Genomic DNA, 18,546 nt, shown 5'->3' on the forward strand with positions numbered 1-18,546 from the left:
TTTGTTAGCCAAGTAGAGGTCGCCTGCCAAGATCGTTCCCCCCCGCCACTGCCCCCCCGCCACCTCGCAACAAAAATACCAGTCATCTCTCCATCCTGATGCTGTATTTCCAGCGTGGTATCAAATGACATTCAACTCTACCCCCGGCTTTTAAAGAAAAAAATATCTGGAGTATTGGAAAAGGACTGTTGTTTGTTTTTTTTTTTAATTTTATTTTAGTTTTTTTCTGCCGAGGTCGCTGGTGTGGGGGTGGGGGGGTTGGGGGGTGAACCCGTCCCTCTGGTGCCAGGCTTTTTTTGGGGAGGGGGCGGTTGTAAGCGAGAGCCAGCGCGGGGAGGTCGGCGTTGTGATGTAGCGCATCCCCATCCCACGTGCTCTGTGTACTTGTTGGAAATAAACTTTTGGATTTGTTTCAAGCCTTTGGAGATGATGCTCTCTGTGCGTGGCAGCTCCTGGGGGAGGGGGGGGGTGTTCCCATCCCCGTTGCAGCTGGGTCGCATCCCCAGCGGATTTAGGGGGAGGGTCTCCCTGATGGGGCGTGAGGTTTGGCGGGAGCTTTCGTGGCATTCAGGGAGGGAAAGTGAAGCCTCTCAGGGTTTCAGCCCTCTCTGAGCCGCAGCTCTCTGTTCCCACAGGATGAGCTAACCCCAGGGGGGATCAGGCTCCTTTAAGGTGGGACATTACTCCTTGCGCGAAATCACGGTCGCTCAGAAACTGAGGGACACCTGAAAGCTCTGGTTTCAACAGCAGAAGGACACGGAGCTGTTGGAGCGGGGCCAGGGGAGGCCCTGGAGATGCTGGGAGGGCTGGAGCCCCTCTGCTGTGAGGACAGGCTGAGAGAGCTGGGGGGGTTCAGCCTGGAGAAGAGAAGGCTCCGCGGAGACCTTCCAGCCCCTTCCAGTCCCTAAAGGGGCTCCAGGAAAGCTGGGGAGGGACTCTGGATCAGGGAGGGGAGCCGTAGGATGAGGGGGAATGGTTTTAAGCTGAAAGAGGGGAGATTTAGATGAGATATGAGGAAGAAATTCTTTGCTGTGAGGGCGGTCAACCCCTGGCCCAGGTTGCCCAGAGAAGCTGTGGCTGCCCCATCCCTGGAGGGGTTCAAGGCCAGGCTGGACGGGGCTTGGAGCAACCTGGTCTGGTGGGAGGTGTCCCTGCCCAGGGCAGGGGGTGGCACTGGGTGACCTTTAAGGTCCTCCCAACCTAACCCATGCTATGATTCTATGATCCTCAGGTCATCTCTGGGACCAGGAGCAAGCTGGCAGTGAGCGTTTTGCAGTGAAACCCATCGCCGCTGAGCCCTGTGCAGACGCCGTGTGGGTATTTCCATTTTCCGTGTGTGTTAAGAGCATCTCAGTGAGCAGCAAACGTTGCCCAGCCCTTGGGGGGATGGCAGGAGTGTGACCCGGCTTTTCTGCACCGGCTGCCTCAACTCTCAGCTCCCCGTCCCTTGCTGGCTCCATCGGCCCAGCTTTAAAGGAAAAAAACCACTGGTGTCACCGCGAAGGGACGAGCCAACTGTCGCTCCCACGATGCCTCTGCTGCTCGGCATGCCAAGCCTGGCGACGCTCAGCTGTTGCCATACCTCGCTGGCTCTCCTCCATCTCTGAGGCTTGCTCTGTTTCATCCTCGCTTCCCAAGGCACCGGAGCGGTGGCACAACCACTGAGCATCTGCCGAGCCGGAGGAGGTGTGGGGCGCCCGGGGAAAGTGGACGGGAGATGTTGCTCCCCCACCACGCCACACTACCGCCCACCCCCTGCGTCCCCGACACCGGCCCTGCGCGACTCCCTAATGAGAATAAACCCATTTGCACTAATTGCATTCATTAGATGCAAGTACATTCCATTGGCAGCGGGCAGTGGGATGAGGAGAGGAGAAGCACAACCCTGGGGACAGCTTTGCCATGGGGACTCTCATGGTTGAACCCCAGCCAGCAGGTAGGACCAGGCAGCTGCTTGCTCACTCCCCCCCGCCCCGTTGTGTTGGGAGGGGAGAATTGGAAGAGTTACAAGTGAGGAAAAACTCGTGGGTTGAGATAAAGACAGTTTAACAGGTAGAGAAAAAGCCGCGCGCGCAGGCAAAGCAAAATAAGGGATTCATTCCCTGCTTCCCATGGGCAGGCAGGTGTCCAGCCATCTCCGGGACACCAGGGCTCCGTCACGTGTAACGGTGACTTGGGAAGACAAATGTCATCACGCTGAATGTGCCCTCCTTCCCTCGTCTTCTTCCCCAGCTTTATATACCGAGCCTGATGTCAGAGCGTATGGAATAGCCTGTGTCCACGTGCATGTCCGTGATATGGAATAGCTGATGTCCATGGCATGGAACATGGGTCAGTCGGGGTCAGCTGTCTTGGCTGTGTCCCCTCCCAACCTCTTGTGTCCCCCCCAGGCTACTCGCTGGTTGGGTGGGGTGAGGAGCAGAAAAGGCCTTGAGAGCTTAGCAACGACCAAAACCACCAGTGCATGGTTTCTCGTTTCTCATCCCAAATCCGAAGCGTAGCACTATGCCAGCTGCTACTAAGAAAGTCAGCTCCAGCCCAGCTGAAACCATGACAGGGACTTGTTGCATGTCACCACAGGAGGGGTCGGACTCATCAGGGAAGGGGAAGGTCCCCAAACCCGGGGTGAAAAGGGATGGGTTGGGAAGGGGAAGGGCTGTCCTGAGGGTGAGGAAGGCAGGAGAGGCGGAGGAAGGGTGGAGAGCCCTGTCCTGCTGCTGGTGCGGGACCATGGTGGCCACCGGGCGTGTATTTGTCCCCTGACACCCATGCAGAGGCTTCACTATCTCCATCGCTGGTCACCCTTGAGGGTGGACAATGTGTGACATTGTCACACATCTCGTGGCTGGGGATGGTCCGGAGCTCCTTTTAACCATGCCGGAGTCCTTGCATCTTTACTATTCACTCGCATGTCACCGCCCGCACACGTGTCACCGACACGTTGAAGCGCTCGTGGGCTCCAGCTCTGAAAGCTGAAGGAGGCAGAGCTGGCTCCCTGCCTGCTCCAGTTAAACCAGTCCAGGAACGAGCCAGAGGAGATACGGTGAATGGGAGAGGAATGGTCCTAAAGGGGAAGGGAGGCAGAACCATCCTGGTTCCCCCCCGGGGCTCGTGGTGGCTGTCGGAGGGGGGTGGGTTGAATTAGCCCTGTGCCACCCGGCCATGGCAGCGCCGCAGTCGGTGGCTGCGCCAGTTGCCAGCTGGAGCGCTGGGAAGGGCTGGCGCAGAGAGAAATGTCAGGATGAATATTGCATGGGCTCGGCGCGCTGTCAGCACCACGTCTGCAGAGTGCCACCAGAGCCGGGGACGGAGCGGGGGGGTGGCACGGAACGGGGACAGGGGGGTGGTCTCGCTCCAAACCTGAGCTCATCGCCTTCTCCGGGCAAAATCACCCCAAAAAAGCCCCTTAAAGGGACATCCTTTGCCCGCTGCTGGAACTGGGCAGAGCCCCTTGGCAAGATGTCAGTGGAGCAGCAACTTTTCCCAGCCATAATCCCCTCGGAGATGGCCATAATTATCTGGGAGCAAGAACTCGATGACAAATGTCAGCAGCGTTTGCAGGGAAAACGGTTTAATTATGAGCTGGAGGTGACACAGAAAGGGGGTGGTGCTCAGGCTCAGTGTGCAGCCCCATCCCCTGCCCAGACGCCCCCTTCCCTGCTGCCCAGTACAGCCCAGTGCTCCCCAGCACAGCTCAGTACACTCCAGTGCTGCCCAGTACAGCCCAGTGCTCCCCAGTGCAGACCAGTGCATCTCAGTGCTCCCCAGTACAGCTCAATGTTCCCCAGTACTACCCAGTGCTCCCCAGTGCAGACCAGTGCACTCCGCAGTACAGCTCAATGCTCCCCAGTGCTCCCCAGTTCAGCCCAGTGCTCCCCAGTACAGTTCAGTGCTCCCCAGTACAGCTCAGTGCTCCTCAGTGCTGCCCAGTACAGACCAGTGCTGCCCAGTGCACTCTGCAGTACAGCTCAGTACTGCCCAGTGCTTCCCAGTGCTCCCCAGTACAGACCAGTGCAGCCCAGTGCACGCCCCTGCTCCCCAGCATAGCCCAGTTCAGCCCAGTGCTACCCAGTTCAGCCCAGTACAGCCCACTGCTCCCCCGTACAGCCCAGTTCAGCCCAGTACAGCCCCGTGCTGCCCAGTGCAGCCCACTGCTCCCCAGTACAGCCCAGCTCAGCCCAGTACAGCCCAGTGCTGCCCAGTGCAGCCCACTGCTCCCCAGTACAGCCCAGTGCAGCCCACTGCTCCTCAGTTCAGCCCAGTACAGCCCAGTTTGGCCCAGCGCTCCCCAGTACAGCCCAGTGCAGCCCACTGCTCCCCAGTACAGCCCAGTTCAGCCCAGTGCTGTCCGGTGGAGCCCACTGCTCCCCAGTACAGCCCAGTTCAGCCCAGTGCTGTCCGGTGGAGCCCACTGCTCCCCAGTACAGCCCAGTTCAGCCCAGTACAGCCCCGTGCTGCCCAGTGGAGCCCACTGCTCCCCAGTACAGCCCAGTTCAGCCCAGTACAGCCCAGTGCTGCCCAGTGGAGCCCAGTACAGCCCAGTGCTGCCCAGTGGAGCCCACTGCTCCCCAGTACGGCCCAGTACAGCGCACTGCTCCCCAGCACTGCCCAGTACAGCCCAGTACAGCCCAGTACTGCCCAGTGCTGCCCAGTGCTCCCCAGTACGTCCCAGTACAGCGCACTGCTCCCCAGCACTGCCCAGTGCAGCCCACAGCTCTCCGCCGCGGCCTAGACTCCGCCCCCAGCCTGCCTCAGGCCCCGCTCCCTGCCCTAGGCCCCGCCCCTGTCGCTGTCCGCCCGCCGGCGTGTCAATAAAGCTGGATGAAGGGCCGCTTCCCCTCCCGGCAGCCCCCTCCGCCCTCTGATTGGTAGGAGAGGCTGCCGCTCGCCGTGCGCCGGCCAATGGGCGAGCAGAGAGGGGACAGAGGGTGTTCCTTCCTGTCCGGCGGGGCGAGCGGCTGGGCCCGGCCCTCGGCGGCGGCGGCACCGGCGCCATGTTCCGCCGCAAGCTCTCGGCGCTCGACTACCACAACCCGGCCGGCTTCAACTGCAGGGGTGAGGGGCCGCGGCACCGCCACCTCCCTGCCTATCTCCTCGCTCTCCTCACGCACCCGCGGCCTTGTCCCCTCCGGAGCCCCTCTTCCTTCCCCTCGCCTCAGCGCTTCGGAACCCGCCCGCCCTCACCCTCGCCCTGTCCCCCTGCCTCCCGGGCGAGGGAGGAAGGTTAAGGTCGGGAGGGTCTGCTGGGCTCTGAGCGTTAATGTAGCTCTCTGTGCCCAAATTGAGGGAAAATCCCAAGTTTAGGCCGGGAAAACTGTGATTTCCAGGCATTGCAGTGGTTTAGCTCGATGTATTTATCCAGTGTGATTAATTATAAGCTTCGGGTTATGGGTTTAATAGGTTGTCTTTTCTTCAGCGCTTTGGTAGACTCGTTTCTTTTTGAGGATAGATTGTCTGCTGGCATTTTCTTTTGTTGTGTGTTCTTAGTTTCTCACGGTTATCACTCTCCCCCCCCCCCCCGTTAAGGTTCATTTTGTTGGTGTAGAAGTTTTAAAAGGTCTTACTGAAAGCTTACCTTTACATGTGTTGTGACCGTGTCTCTGTTTCTTACAACACATTGGTTAAAAGTCAGGCACTTAGAAAGCTTAGAAGGTGCTTCTGAGAAGCAGAAATATCATTCTTATCCCTGATGGGGGAAATGGTGTGCTTACCCCACTCTGAGATGCAGCGGGATATTATACTCATTAACTCAGGATATTAAAGCTCATCCAAAGCCCAAATATCTCAGCTATTTTTTGAGGGGCCAGTGATACCCCAGAGCTGTGATCTGCTGTCTCCAGAAATGAATTCTTTCAGTAAAGCACAGGTGCAGGTGAATTGCTTCATCTGGTACAAATAGCTTTGTTTGGACCGCAGTCTATGTATTGTGGAATTCCAGCTCCCAAATAACAAGATGTTGGGTCAACAACCAAGAAAACTTGAGTCAGTAGTAGAGGAAGAAAATGCCTTTGCGCAGTCACAACTTGTGTGTGTTGCTCTTTGGAAGAGGCGGGGGTTTACTGCTACACGTAACACGTTTGTCCAGGTAACAGGGTTAGGAATTTCTCTATCATTGTTTCACCTCTCCTTCTTTGCTTAGTAGGTTAGAACTATATTCCCAATAAAAACGGTCTGTTGGCTGATGCCTTTTATTGTAGTCAGTCAACCATAGCTGGTTTGAAGTAACTTGAAAAATGGAAAACACTTGGTATTGAGTTGTGGTCAGAGGTTATCCTGGAATACATGATTTTAGTGTTAGGTCTTTCTTTGTGGTAAAACATGAAAGTGCTTGGGGGCACCAGTATTTGTTTGTATGAATTGGAATTTTGCCCTTAAGATATTGTCTAATTCTTGCTTTGTTTACTTCTCCTGACAGATGAAACAGAATTCAGAAATTTTATTGTCTGGCTTGAAGACCAGAAAATCAGACATTACAAGATTGAAGACCGAGGGAATTTAAGAAACATACACAGTGATGACTGGCCCAAATCATTTGAAAAGGTATTTTGTTGTTTCAAAAACAATTTTAAATGACAATGTAAATAATGATTAACAGCTATCGTAGTTTTTGAATGTAAATGACTTTGAGTATTTGTCCTGTCCCTGAACTTCTACATTCCTAGGAATTTAAATGTATTAGTGAAGCCAAACTGTAGGAGTCACTAAGATGGTAGAATTTTTTGTACGTAATTTTCCCTCAGCTTTGTTTTTGCAAGAGGTGGTATCCGTCCTAATCTGGCTTTTGTCTGATTTGATTCAGCTCTTGAAGTAGAAAGAAGATTGACTACAAATAAACAGCTTTTTCTGCATTAATGATTCTTACATACCAAAAGGAAAATGGATTAGGCTAATGTACTCGTAGGCTTTGCAAGCGTGTGTCAGAAAACTACTGCAGCTCATCTCTGCGCCTCCTGTTATTCCAGATAGATGATTTTCCACTGCTAGTGCAAAGCATGGCAAGCAGCCATCGTTTTGTGAGTGATCTCCTGGGTGCTCGGGAGCATTTTGAGTCATCGGAGGGCTGTTGAGCTTTCCCTTATGGTTCCCACTCCCTTTCTCTGCAGACAGCCCCGCGAGGAGCTGAAAATGCTGTTCCGTAATGCTCAGTGCCCATTCATCTTGCCTTTCTCCCCTGGAACCGCTCTCCTTGCTCACTTCCCAGGAGGATTGGAAGTGCAGTGCTCATGCTCTGCAGGAGGGAGCCTAAAGCATTCTAATATCATGTACATAAATCTATGTGATATTAGAATTACTGGTTGCTGGTACTGTCGCTGTATCAGTGGAGTCTGTCTTGGCTTGGCCAGACCATCCTTCTCTGTGTGCCTGCCAGGGGAGCCCTCCCTGCTAGTGCTCTCCAGTCTCTGATGTCCTTTCCCTCCAGTGCTTGTGCTGCTGGAGTAGGGGCTGCGTGGCACTTCTCTCCCTCCAGCAAATGGGCACAGCAGAATGTCGCTGTGTCCTGGGCTTTGGGAGTCTTGGCAGCAGGCTGTGCTGGGTCCTGTGTTCTGGCTTCAGAAGAGCAGAGATGGTGTCCCAGACACATTTTGTCCTCTCCTGTTGTCCACAGTCCCTAAGAAAGGGAAAATTACTTCTCAGAATCTTACAATTTTTGTCCAGGTGGCTTAAAGGCAGGGTTGTACCCTCATCTTAGTATTGTGAAAGCTTTAGGTGTAGCATTGTTCCTCCTCCCTGCTTCAGTTGGGGAGGTTTTGCTGTAATTTTTGTTCTCTGTCCTTTCCCCTTCCCATGTCTTTGCTCACTGTAAAGTGAACAGAGAGCAAAGAAAGAGGTTTCTCTGGTTGCTTTCTGACCGTGAATAACATTCATTGAAAAGTGGGTGCCATTACTAAATGGCAGACTCGAGTTAGCGGTGGATTGAAGTGCTCTAAAATGGATCAGGTACCACAGCAGGACATTTCACAATGATGCTTCTTGTTAATAACCGTCTTCTAACAACTGTGAGGCCTGTGGGAAAGTGACTGTTTCCAAAACAGTTCTGTGCTCCTAGCTAATTCCTACTGGTCAGTAAAATATATTTGTTTTCTCCTCTTTCTACTCCACAGTATATGAAAGACGTAAACTGTCCTTTCAAAATACAAGAACGACAAGAAACAGTGGACTGGCTTCTCGGCTTAGCGGTTAGGCTCGAGTATGGAGATAATGGTAGGGGTGAATATATTTAATATTTCAAAATGTTAGGGAAATGTGTTTGTTTAATTTAATGAAGTATTTGTCAAATTTAGACAATGTCAAAAGTATATCTTGTTTTCTTAAATGCAATTTCATCTGTTTGATTTTGTACCGTATTCAGATGTGAACGGTTTCTCTTCAGCTCAGCTGCTGTGAGACAGTGCAGTAGCATACTTGCATTTATTACTTTATTTCTGGATATAGCAAACCCCATTGTATGTATTTATACCCTTCTTCCTGTGGGATTGCCTTTATGAGAACTTACTCTAAAGCGTATTAAATGCATTTTCTTTAGTACTACATTTATTCGAATAAGTTATTCTTAGACCCTTGTTTCACAGAGAGTAGATCCTGAACCCTTGGGAACTAGGGCAAGGTTATGAAAAAAGTTGAGTTAAATCTCAGCAATCAGCAGCAGTTTCATTTCCTTTTAGTGAGAGTGCAGATACAAATGTAAATACTGCTGGCAAACGTAATAATAGCCGAAGTACTGTTTTCTATTACCTTTGATTCCTGCAGGGCTGAGGTCTGCCCAAGACAGGGATGGGCTATAAATACTTGGAATCTGTAGAGCTGGTTTTCAGTCCCTGATGATGGAGAAAATGAGCTGCCTGTGATGTGGGGTACATGAAGATGGAGGAGCCAGGAGGTCCCATGCTCAAAAGGCTTGAAAAACCCCTTTGTGGGTTGTAGGTGAATGCTGCAGCAGAGCCTTCCCTGGAAATGTTTTACTTGCTGATCAGAACCAACTTCAATCTGTAGTTCTTGAGCCCTACGTACGCTGCGGATTGAGGCAAAGGGCCAATGCTAGTTGAACTGATGAGTTTTAAAAGTAGTAGAACTGTAAGGTGCAGCTTGTTCAGTCTTCTGGGGTGAAGACTGTCAGAAGAGCCTTAGTCAAGAGCGTAATGCCCTACGTAAGTGTGGAGCATGCTCTGACGCTGCTCTGGGATAGCACATAAGCTCTCTGCAGATGGGAGCTGTTAGGAGAGCTCACTAGAACAGCCTTTGGGGACCTTAGTAGGGAGCTTCAAAACATCAGCTTATAAACCCAGAAGGCTCTTGGGCAATTACCACACCCCAGAAATACAGCTATTGCAAACTACAACTTGGCTCTAAACTTTTAACTGCTTATTTTTGTCATGAGCTCCAATGGTGTTTGTGTTTGCTTCTTAATTTAACAGCTGATAAGTATAAGGATTCTACCCCTGATGGTGCTAAAAATACTGACAACACGGCAAAGAATGCAGAACCGCTGATTAACTTGGATGGTAAGTGTGCAGCAACCTACTGTACGGATGCATCACATGTGAATGCGTTCCATGGCCTGTGTGATTTTCTTTGTTACAGTACTGTGATACATACAGCTTTATAAAGTCTCATGTAAAGCTTTAGGAATGCAGAGTTCACGTATTCTTTTTCTCCTGGCTCAAACTGCCTCTCTTGTGAGCAGTGTTTTGAGAGTTACTTTGAGCTGTTTGCACTTGTCAGCATTCCTACCAAAGGGAAGAGGAGCAGCTCCATGTGAATCCCAGGTGTCTGCATGCGCACTGACACGGAGCTTTTCCTGCTGGGAAAAAGGGGAAGGGCAGAGGGGAGAATCTTTCCCAGGAGAACAGGGTGCCCAGAGAATTGATCAGATGTGAACAAGTTGCGAGGGCTCTTATCAGGGAGGGAGGAAGCAGCTGAAGGGTGTTTACCTTAACAACTTGCAGAGAGCTCTATAAAATGTGACTACTTACTGCAGGCTAGGGTGAAATAGCAAGATGTCTTTTGACTATAGACTCTTAACGTATCTTTTAAAAAAAAAAGAAAAAAGGGCTAAGGGAACGTGATAGCAGACTGTTTACTTCAGTACTGTCATGTATTACATGTTGGCTCAGTCTTCCCCAGCTGTACCTCTCGTAATCGTTTTAATTTTTTTGACTGCTGGGCACATTCACAATAAATGGAAGTGGTGGAAAATAGCTACTATAATTAGCCTTAAATCCCCCAAGTCTTCTCCCATTGCTCCTTCTAGAAAAAGATAGCTAGGAATCGGTCCTGCCCTCCCCCAGCAGGCACAGTTCTGCTCTGCAGTGATAGAAAGGCTTACAAAAGAGAATACTTTCATGTAATTGGCTTTATTTTTAAAGACGCGGGTTTCCTGTGCGGTAGCGCATATGTAATGCGTTTGGCATTGAAAACAATGCTGTTTGTGCTTGGATGGTGTTCTGCAACCTGATTATGAAGCCTGGAGCACGCTTTGATTGCTTTGTAGCCAGACAAAGTGGTTGCTCGCCACTGTATAACCATGGCCCTGCCTGTCATCCTTAAGAGCAATCTGATGCCGTGGAGTCTGGAAGCCAATTCTGTCTTTTGGAGCCAGTTAAATTTGCATATGTTTTTAATGATGATGATTATTTTTGCAGTGAATAATCCTGATTTCAAGGCTGGAGTGATGGCTTTAGCTAATCTGCTTCAGATTCAGCGACACGATGATTACTTGGTAATGCTTAAGGTAAGTTCCACAGTTTTCACACCTGCTTTCTTCTTTACCCCAGTGGCTGGTGTGTCTGTAATAATTTGTGGCGCTCAGTTACTGATAACTATGACTTTTTAGGCATAAATAGAAAGTAAAACTCATGTGTATGTGCCTTTTCAAGCAGATAAGAACACAGAATATAAATAATGGAAACGAATGCAAGCATAATTGTCTTGGTAAACAGTTCAATTGTAGCTGAGGTCCTGGAATTCCAACACTGAGAACCGTTGCTCAGAATTTGAAGTGCTTCAACTCAGGTTAGCTGAAGTACTGTTTTATGTGATTTTAGTGAACTTCAGAAATACTGAGGAACACACTCGAAGGAGAAGATTGCATTCCAGTGCTAGGAAACTTGAATACATAGACGCTAAGTAAAACAAACGTCCTAGGGAGGAGCCACAGTTAAAAGCTTTCCTCCTCCTCCTTTTGGTCCTATGAACTGTTTACTCCTTGTCATTACTGAAGTCAGTTTCATTCAGTCTTGACAAGTAATCATGGCTTTTTAAATGCAGTAGGTAGGCTCGTTAATTTTCTAAAGCATCTTTTTTATGACTTTGAGAAAATTTGTGATTTAGTGGTGGAACTCTAGTTATCTGTAAATTTTGGGTCAAACCTGTACTGTATTTTTGAGGTGCTGTATTTACTGAGACTTTAGCAGTCCTGAGTTCCTATCTGATTGTGTCATGTTATGGAAATAAGCTTAGGTTTGTTTGGCACCAAAATAACCTAATTTCTCTGAAAAAAACCAAAAGATCCATTCATTAGAGTAGCTGTGATATTTGTTAAACTTATTTTGGAGAAACTGAATGCCATGGGTATTGAAGTTTATATAGTGCGTATAAGTCTATAACAGGCATATTTAAACAGTATTATCATGTTAGTTTGGGTTTCTTAAGGAAATGATGGCCTGCTGTTATCCCATCAACCACTTTCTCATTCCCCCAGTATGGTATCCTCCTTTGCCTTCCCAAAATAGCCTTTGAATCCTTCACTAATCTAAAGAGCGGTGGAGATCTGGTGTATCAAACCCCTAAAAAAAACCCCACCCCTCAAACCGCACAAAAAACAGTGTAAAAGGGATATCGGGTAGAGAGAGAAGAGAGCCTGTGGATGGCAATGTTGAGGATCTGCAGCATGAGTCCTTATTAGACAGCATTCCTTCAGGCCTTCTTATAGGATCGTCTCGAGGCTGGCAAACTCTGTCTGGGCCCGTCTAATTTGGTACTAGCAAGTCAAAGAGAAAGCAGAATGTATTTTCTGTGTAAGTGTATTTATATTTGTTGTTATTTCCACATTTCCAGTCTTACTTTTTTCAGGCAGAAGAGGTTGGACCACCAGCCTGAGTTTTCTTGCTTTTAATTACAGTGAGAACAGACTCCTGCAATGGCAATTCGTGTTACATGAACAACAGCAATGCTATTTTCAGTGGTTTATGGTATTAGAGTGTGTCAATGAAACTCTTTAATTCTACACAGCAATAAGCAGGTTTGCAGTGCGCATGCAGAGAAGTTATGATCCCTGTTGAGGCTTGGGCGCTCTGAATGGATGTTTAGGGAATGCCAAAGGGTGCAAGCATGCTACAGACATCTGGCCAGAGTGAGCAGAGACATATTTGGAGTCCCATTTTATTAATTTAAATCTGGCACGTTGATCAGAAAGCATCTGTGTAACACAGTTGGATATCCTTGTTCTAATGCAAAAGGCACTCAAAATTCTCTTCTACAGGGTCTGGTTTCACTGCTGGCATTTAAAGTTAAACTCATCAAATCCCTCTTTTGTCCAGGCTGCTCCCTTCAGTTAGAAAAATTTCTAGAAGTATTCAGTGGCAACTTTCTAGTATGATCTCAACTTTAATCATGGCCAAAAGCGGGAGAAATCTTGGGGGAGAAACAAGAAGCAGTAAGAACCATTTTATGATTCTTTAAGACTGCTTCTGTCACATTTGGCTACTTATCAGGGAAAGTCTGAGGAATGTGTTTGACAGACCCAGTTCTTTCTGGTGGAAGTCTGCCTGCATGATATTCCTTTGGTTATTTTTAGAGGCATTTACAGCTGTGGGTATCAGTAACTGATAGCTCCGATCCGATTTCATGCTATGTACGGTAGCCAGTAAGAACAGATGAGCAGCAGGATTGTTAAAATCAAGGGTGTTCTTCTTCCTATGTCTAAAAAGAATTCCTTTCTGCTCTCAGTCTTTTTAAAACCTGGGTGGGTAGCCTTGCTCCGGGTTTCTTTGCATGTGGAGGATGGTTCAGCCCTTCCTAAAAGATGCTGCTCGCAGGAATTCCTTCCTGAAGAAGCTGTATTGCTGCAGCGCTAAAGGTGTGTGGTCTCAGAAAAATAAAAATGGTGTTGCCGCTTTGGGATCACGGTCAGCTTGCTTTGGGAATCATAAGCTTTTTTGATTGTTCCTAGTACTTTGCAGTTTCTGGGCCAGTAGTGGCTGAAATTAATAGTGTAATGTCCTTGTCTCTTCTGGTTAGGCTGCCTTCCCACAGCCCAACAGACTACACGTTAAGACACCACTTGCGAAGAAAAGTGCTATTTGAAAAGGTTTAAAGTCTGAAAGAATTTTCCAAAAGGCCTCTCACCAAGCTGAGGGTTTGAGGTTATGCTGGGTTATAATGTTGGCTCCCTTTCCCTTGGAATTGCTGAGAAATGCATCAAGACATAAATTAATTACTCTCGCCTTTAAATGTTTTTCCTAGGCAATTCGCATTTTGGTTCAAGAGCGCTTGACGCAGGACGCCATAGCGAAGGCCAGTCAGTCCAAGGAGGTTTGTATACACAGTGCATGAGTATAGTGTTAATTATTCCATATCGAGTAAAGAAGTGTAGGCGTAAATGTCTGCCATCTCTGTCAAAACAGGTTCTGCTTAAACCCTTTGTTAAGGAGGGTGGTAGAAACTTGCTTTATCTTTGCCATCCTGATTCTAAAAGCCCGAGAGGATTATGGAGAGCACACAAAGCTCTTGTTTCAGTTGAATACAAATATATGTACCTGTATGATATATCCTGTAAATAGCTGCTCTCCTATCTTTATATTTGCTAGAGGATTACTCTTACTGTTCAGTGCAGCAGGTCTAGAGTCTGAGAATGACCTGGCTTTTCCTTGGAATCGGCAGTGTTGGCTGTGTAAACAGGTTGAAACGTTCCTTGTATGGAGTGTTTTGCTTCGTATGTACACCTCATATGTGTTCAAGGAATGGGATGTTGGATATCCACCTCCTCCCTCCCCACCTTCTCCAAAAAGAAATGGCGAAGGAAACTTCTGCACTTAAACCTCAGATTTTGCAGAATTATTTTCTAACCACAAGCTGGCCGTTTGTAAGATATTCCGGGGGATGACTGTGGCTTTTCAGGTTGTCATTTCTTAAACATCCCTTGTTCTCCAGCTCTTCTCTTTGGCATTTGGCGCAGCAGCTGCTGGCACTGGGTCTTGGGCACAGTCAGGACGGGCAGCCTCCCTTGCTGCACAGGTGGATGCGTAGAAGCATCCCTGATAAAGCGACTGGATCTGGACGAAGAGCGGGAGTCCCTTCATCTTTTTCTGGCAGCTGCTCAGAACAGCCCATGCTTTATTTTATTATCACAACACCACTTATGGTGTTTACTAAGTGGCAGTCGCAGGTGCTCTGAGTTGCAGTGCAGTAATTGCCAGAAGTGTTGGAACAGTAAATCAAAGCTTTGGTCTTGTATGCCCATAAGACTGTTAAAAGAGCAGGAAAATATGAAAGCAGCTGAAACTGCTGTAGTTGTTTTAGGTTCTGTAACTAGTATTAATAAAAAGCTGCTTTTACTTCTTGTTTACATAGCTGCACAGCTGACATGCAGGGATCAAAATTGGATTTTCTGTGGGTTTGGCCGAACTAACTTCTTTAAGGAACTGACTTTTTTCATGACAAAGAGTTGTTCAGATTCAATAGGTCCTTCAAAGCATTGTCAGATCTTAGGTTGAAATGTCACTGTGTCACTGAATGATAAATATCATTGGGAGTGTATTCTTGTTAGAAACGCTAAATTTCAAGTAGGGTGGAGAAGAAGCAGGGGGTTGGAGTCAGGAAAACAGCTTCATCTGTGCCAGCAGCGATCATCAACGTCGTAATGTACTGGATGAATGAAGAAAATATCTTAAAAGCAACGGGGATAAGTGGGTCGCAGGATAGAAGGAGAGGAAAAATAAACCTCTGCTTCTGATTTTGGCTGGCTTGTTAATGGCCAAAATACTAGCCAGTGACGCTTTGTGTATTAAGTCTTGTCTCTGGAAACAGGTTATAAATGTCCCACTGCTGCATGGCAGATGACTTAATGTACAAAATGTCATGAGTTGCATTCCTGGCAATATCAAGATAGAGTGGGGAAAAGACAGAATAGATACAGAAATGTTCTCTGACTGAAGGATATGTGTGAGGACTATGCTGAGGAAACTTATACTGCTGCACGTGTGGTTTAAATGTACCAAATAAAATGAGATTTATCTTGTTGGGTTGTCAAAGTACGGTTTTCAAGATAAGACATGACACTTTTTTTTTTAGATTATGTTTCGAATGGTTGGCAATTCAATGTACTCAGTGTCTAGACAGGATTCAGATTTATACTGGTGGACTTGTAGCCTGTCCTGGGCTTTCCTTGCCCGATGGGTGGATCCTGGGTAGGCTCAAGTACAACAGGCGCCCTTCAGGGTCGCTTTAAGGATACTTCTGAAGGCTATACCTGGGGCATGTGTAAAAGCACAACAAAGTGGATACACTTTTCCCCTACTCTGAAATCTGGAAATGTTTTTTTCCTCCCGCTCCCACATAATGTAGTTTTACTATTGACACTTAGAGTTACATGGCAGTTAGCTGTGGTGGTCAAGCCCATTTGCAAGCGTTTTGGTGCAGCAGTTTTAAATTGAATTTTTGGGGAATGAGGCTGAGAAATGAAGCAGTCTGTATGGTAATGGATGTGAAGGTGCTCTTTGCTCCTCTCCCCGTTTAAAGCTACTGTGCAAATAAATGACCATGTGCCTGTTGTGGTTGTACAGCAGTGGGTGTCTGTACAGCCCAGTGCCCGCCATGAAACCAGTGGTACTGGACTTGGGGAAGGCCAGTCTACTGCGCTGCCAAAGATAGCTTCCACCAGCCAGAAGGGACCTGATATATGGGGTAGAGGAAAGAAGGGAGGGAAAGTAATGCTACACTACCAGGGGGTGTCAGAAGACCACCTCTGAAGGTGCCACTGTGGTCACCCAGCGTAGGAGGTACCTGCAATGGCCCTGGGGAATTCATGCACAAAAAACTGACTGAATCAATGTTTTGCTGCTTGTGTGGCTCCGAGAACACAGTAGGGTGGCAATGATCTCTTTGCAACCTTAACTATAAACCTGATTTCTTAAAGAGTGTGTGTAGAGTCTGGTACTGCTAGGATCTGTTTGAAGTGGCATTCTTAACAACATGCCGTTTAAATTTTAACAACGCAGGTGTATTTTTTAAGATTGCAGGTGAACATCCATTTTACTTTTGTAAAGTTCATGGAAAAGAACCACTTCTTGAAAATGGGGTATTAGAATTAGTTTCAGTCAGCAGTTTGTATTTAGTTTGTGGTGTTTTGATCAGCTCAGAATTCTTTTACATGTATATAAAAGCCTTTAAAAGAAATCCTTGCTGCTTAGAAGGTTTTACAACCCCATCGTTGCAGAAACTAATGGTATTGAACTCGAATTGTTGTGCAAGGCAAATGTTGAAAAAAGTTACAGAGGTAGTAAAAGCAAATTTTAAGATTTGCATTGTTTAAGTCTAATTTTATGTGCATGTTGAAACATGATGAGTGATTGTTTAGCATGACTGCTCCTCCACAGTTGGAAAGGGTAAGGAAAGAGAGCAATGCTTATAAATTACCACTAATAAAACTTTTCCTTGTACTGCCTTAATAGAGCAAGTGTTTAGAAAATGGAATGTTTAGCTTTATTCCTAAGCTTAACACTTGAGAAAATGCTCCTGAGGATGTTGATGGAGGTTGCAAGTCCTGTGCTTGAGAAACTCACTTGATTACAGCGAATTTTTACAACTCTCTTTTCAAATCAGCCAGCGCTTTGAAAACTGGCAGCTGTCTAAAGGCCATAGTTCCTAAGAAACCCTAGTTTGTGCATGCTTTTTGTTTGTCTGGGTTGCTGGATTGGGTGTTCTCTTGCAGTACTGTTGTTCGCCTTTTAAGGATCGAATGTGGGCAGCGTGTATCCAATGGGGTTCGCTTGACAAGTAGAGGGATTATTAAGCGTGAAGACTTTTCTTTATTAATACTCCGGGTTTGATGCTTCAGGACACAAAGGCACTCGTTTAATCAAGCATGATGACTTTTTGAAGTTGTCACGCATGTCTTCATAAGCAAATCTCAAGTGTCCTTTCCTCCAGAGTTACCTGCTATAGTACTTGATTTTATTTTCCAAGCATGCAGAATGACACTTCTAATTACATTTGAACGTGCTTTTTCTTTTCAAAGGGTTTGCCTGTTGCTTTAGAAAAGCACATTCTTGGTTTTGACACAGGAGGTAAGCAGTTCTCTTAATGTTACTTTCAAATAGTGATGTTTGCCACTGACAAGTATATTACTGTCAAATGTGTAGATAATGTTGTACAGTAAAAAAGCACAATTCGCCTAGAAGCCTGTCATGGAAAGAATTGCTCCTTCCCAGCTTTTTATTTACGAGCACTCCTGAGCATTTTGTTTTGGAACAGAAAAGCATAAATCTTAGCTGTGGAATATGTTGTTTCAGAGTCATGTTTAAATAACTTTAAATGGCTTTTAATGGCAGCCACATTTGCAAGCGGAAGGAATGCAGCTCCTTACTCTTGTCTTGTAAATCTGGCTTCTACCAGCAGAGGACCTCTGTGCTGCTTCCGTGTGTTTTAGCTGCATAATTTCCCTAAAATCTAATCGGAGGCAGCGCAAGTTGGCATGATCCGATAGATTATTTTGTAAGCAATAGCCAGATGACCTGGGACTCCACTTGCTTGGCTTCACTTTTGCCCCAGGTACCCCTAAATTACTACTCAGGAAGCTTCATACTGACCCGACTTGGCTGTGGATTACTGTGAGGGCTGCAGGAAGCCGAGCGAGGTTTTGCAGAACCCCCTGCCACCTCTCTAGCAGCAAGGAAGGTTATTTCCTGTTTCGCACATGAAAACCACCAGCAGGAACGAAGTGCAGGGCATTAGCTTAGGTTAAGCTTTTCTTAAGACCTCAGATAAAAATGCTTGACACGACTTCTCTTTCTGCCGCTCACCCAGATGCTGTCCTCAACGAAGCTGCCCAAATTCTCCGACTGTTGCATATAGAGGAGCTCCGAGAGCTGCAAACAAAAATTAATGAAGCCATTGTAGCAGTTCAGGCCATTATTGCTGATCCCAAGACGGACCACAGACTGGGGAAAGTCGGGAGATGAACAGATAAAACCTTTTAGTCTCTTGTGTACTTAGTAGAATTAGGAACTATGTACAACTCCGGCATGCAGTTTGAAATTGTATTATTTTACTGTTTTGAAAGAAAACAGGAAATTGAATTCTGACTTCTACGGAATTATCATTTTTCTTTAAATAAACGGAGCTGGGGGAAATAGAGGAATTGTTCTGACGAGCTCTGAGTTGGCAAATACGGCTTTTTCATTGTGTTTGGCTTTGTGTGGAGAAGGGAGTGTTACACAAAGGCTCTGCGCATTCCTCTTTTGCCGAGGCCCTGCAGTAGGAGCGGCTTGCTCCTGGCTTGCTTGCTGCTTCTCCACAGTCTGCCCTCCAACTGAAATATTTAAAAAGTAA

General features: G+C 47.3%; 1 protein-coding gene across 1 annotated transcript; it reads left to right on the forward strand.

Moving 5' to 3' along the window:
- Positions 1-4,901: 4,901 nt before the first annotated feature.
- On the forward strand, positions 4,902-18,355 carry RTRAF (RNA transcription, translation and transport factor). Its single transcript, XM_063333860.1, has 8 exons — positions 4,902-5,055; positions 6,416-6,540; positions 8,103-8,202; positions 9,414-9,500; positions 10,641-10,729; positions 13,462-13,530; positions 17,234-17,282; positions 18,022-18,355. The coding sequence occupies exons 1-8, from the start codon at positions 4,995-4,997 to the stop codon at positions 18,174-18,176; spliced, it is 735 nt and encodes a 244-aa protein (XP_063189930.1). The 5' UTR covers positions 4,902-4,994; the 3' UTR covers positions 18,177-18,355.
- Positions 18,356-18,546: the final 191 nt, after the last annotated feature.

The sequence above is a fragment of the Chroicocephalus ridibundus genome, chromosome 4, assembly GCF_963924245.1.
Source record: "Chroicocephalus ridibundus chromosome 4, bChrRid1.1, whole genome shotgun sequence".
NCBI lineage: Eukaryota > Metazoa > Chordata > Aves > Charadriiformes > Laridae > Chroicocephalus > Chroicocephalus ridibundus.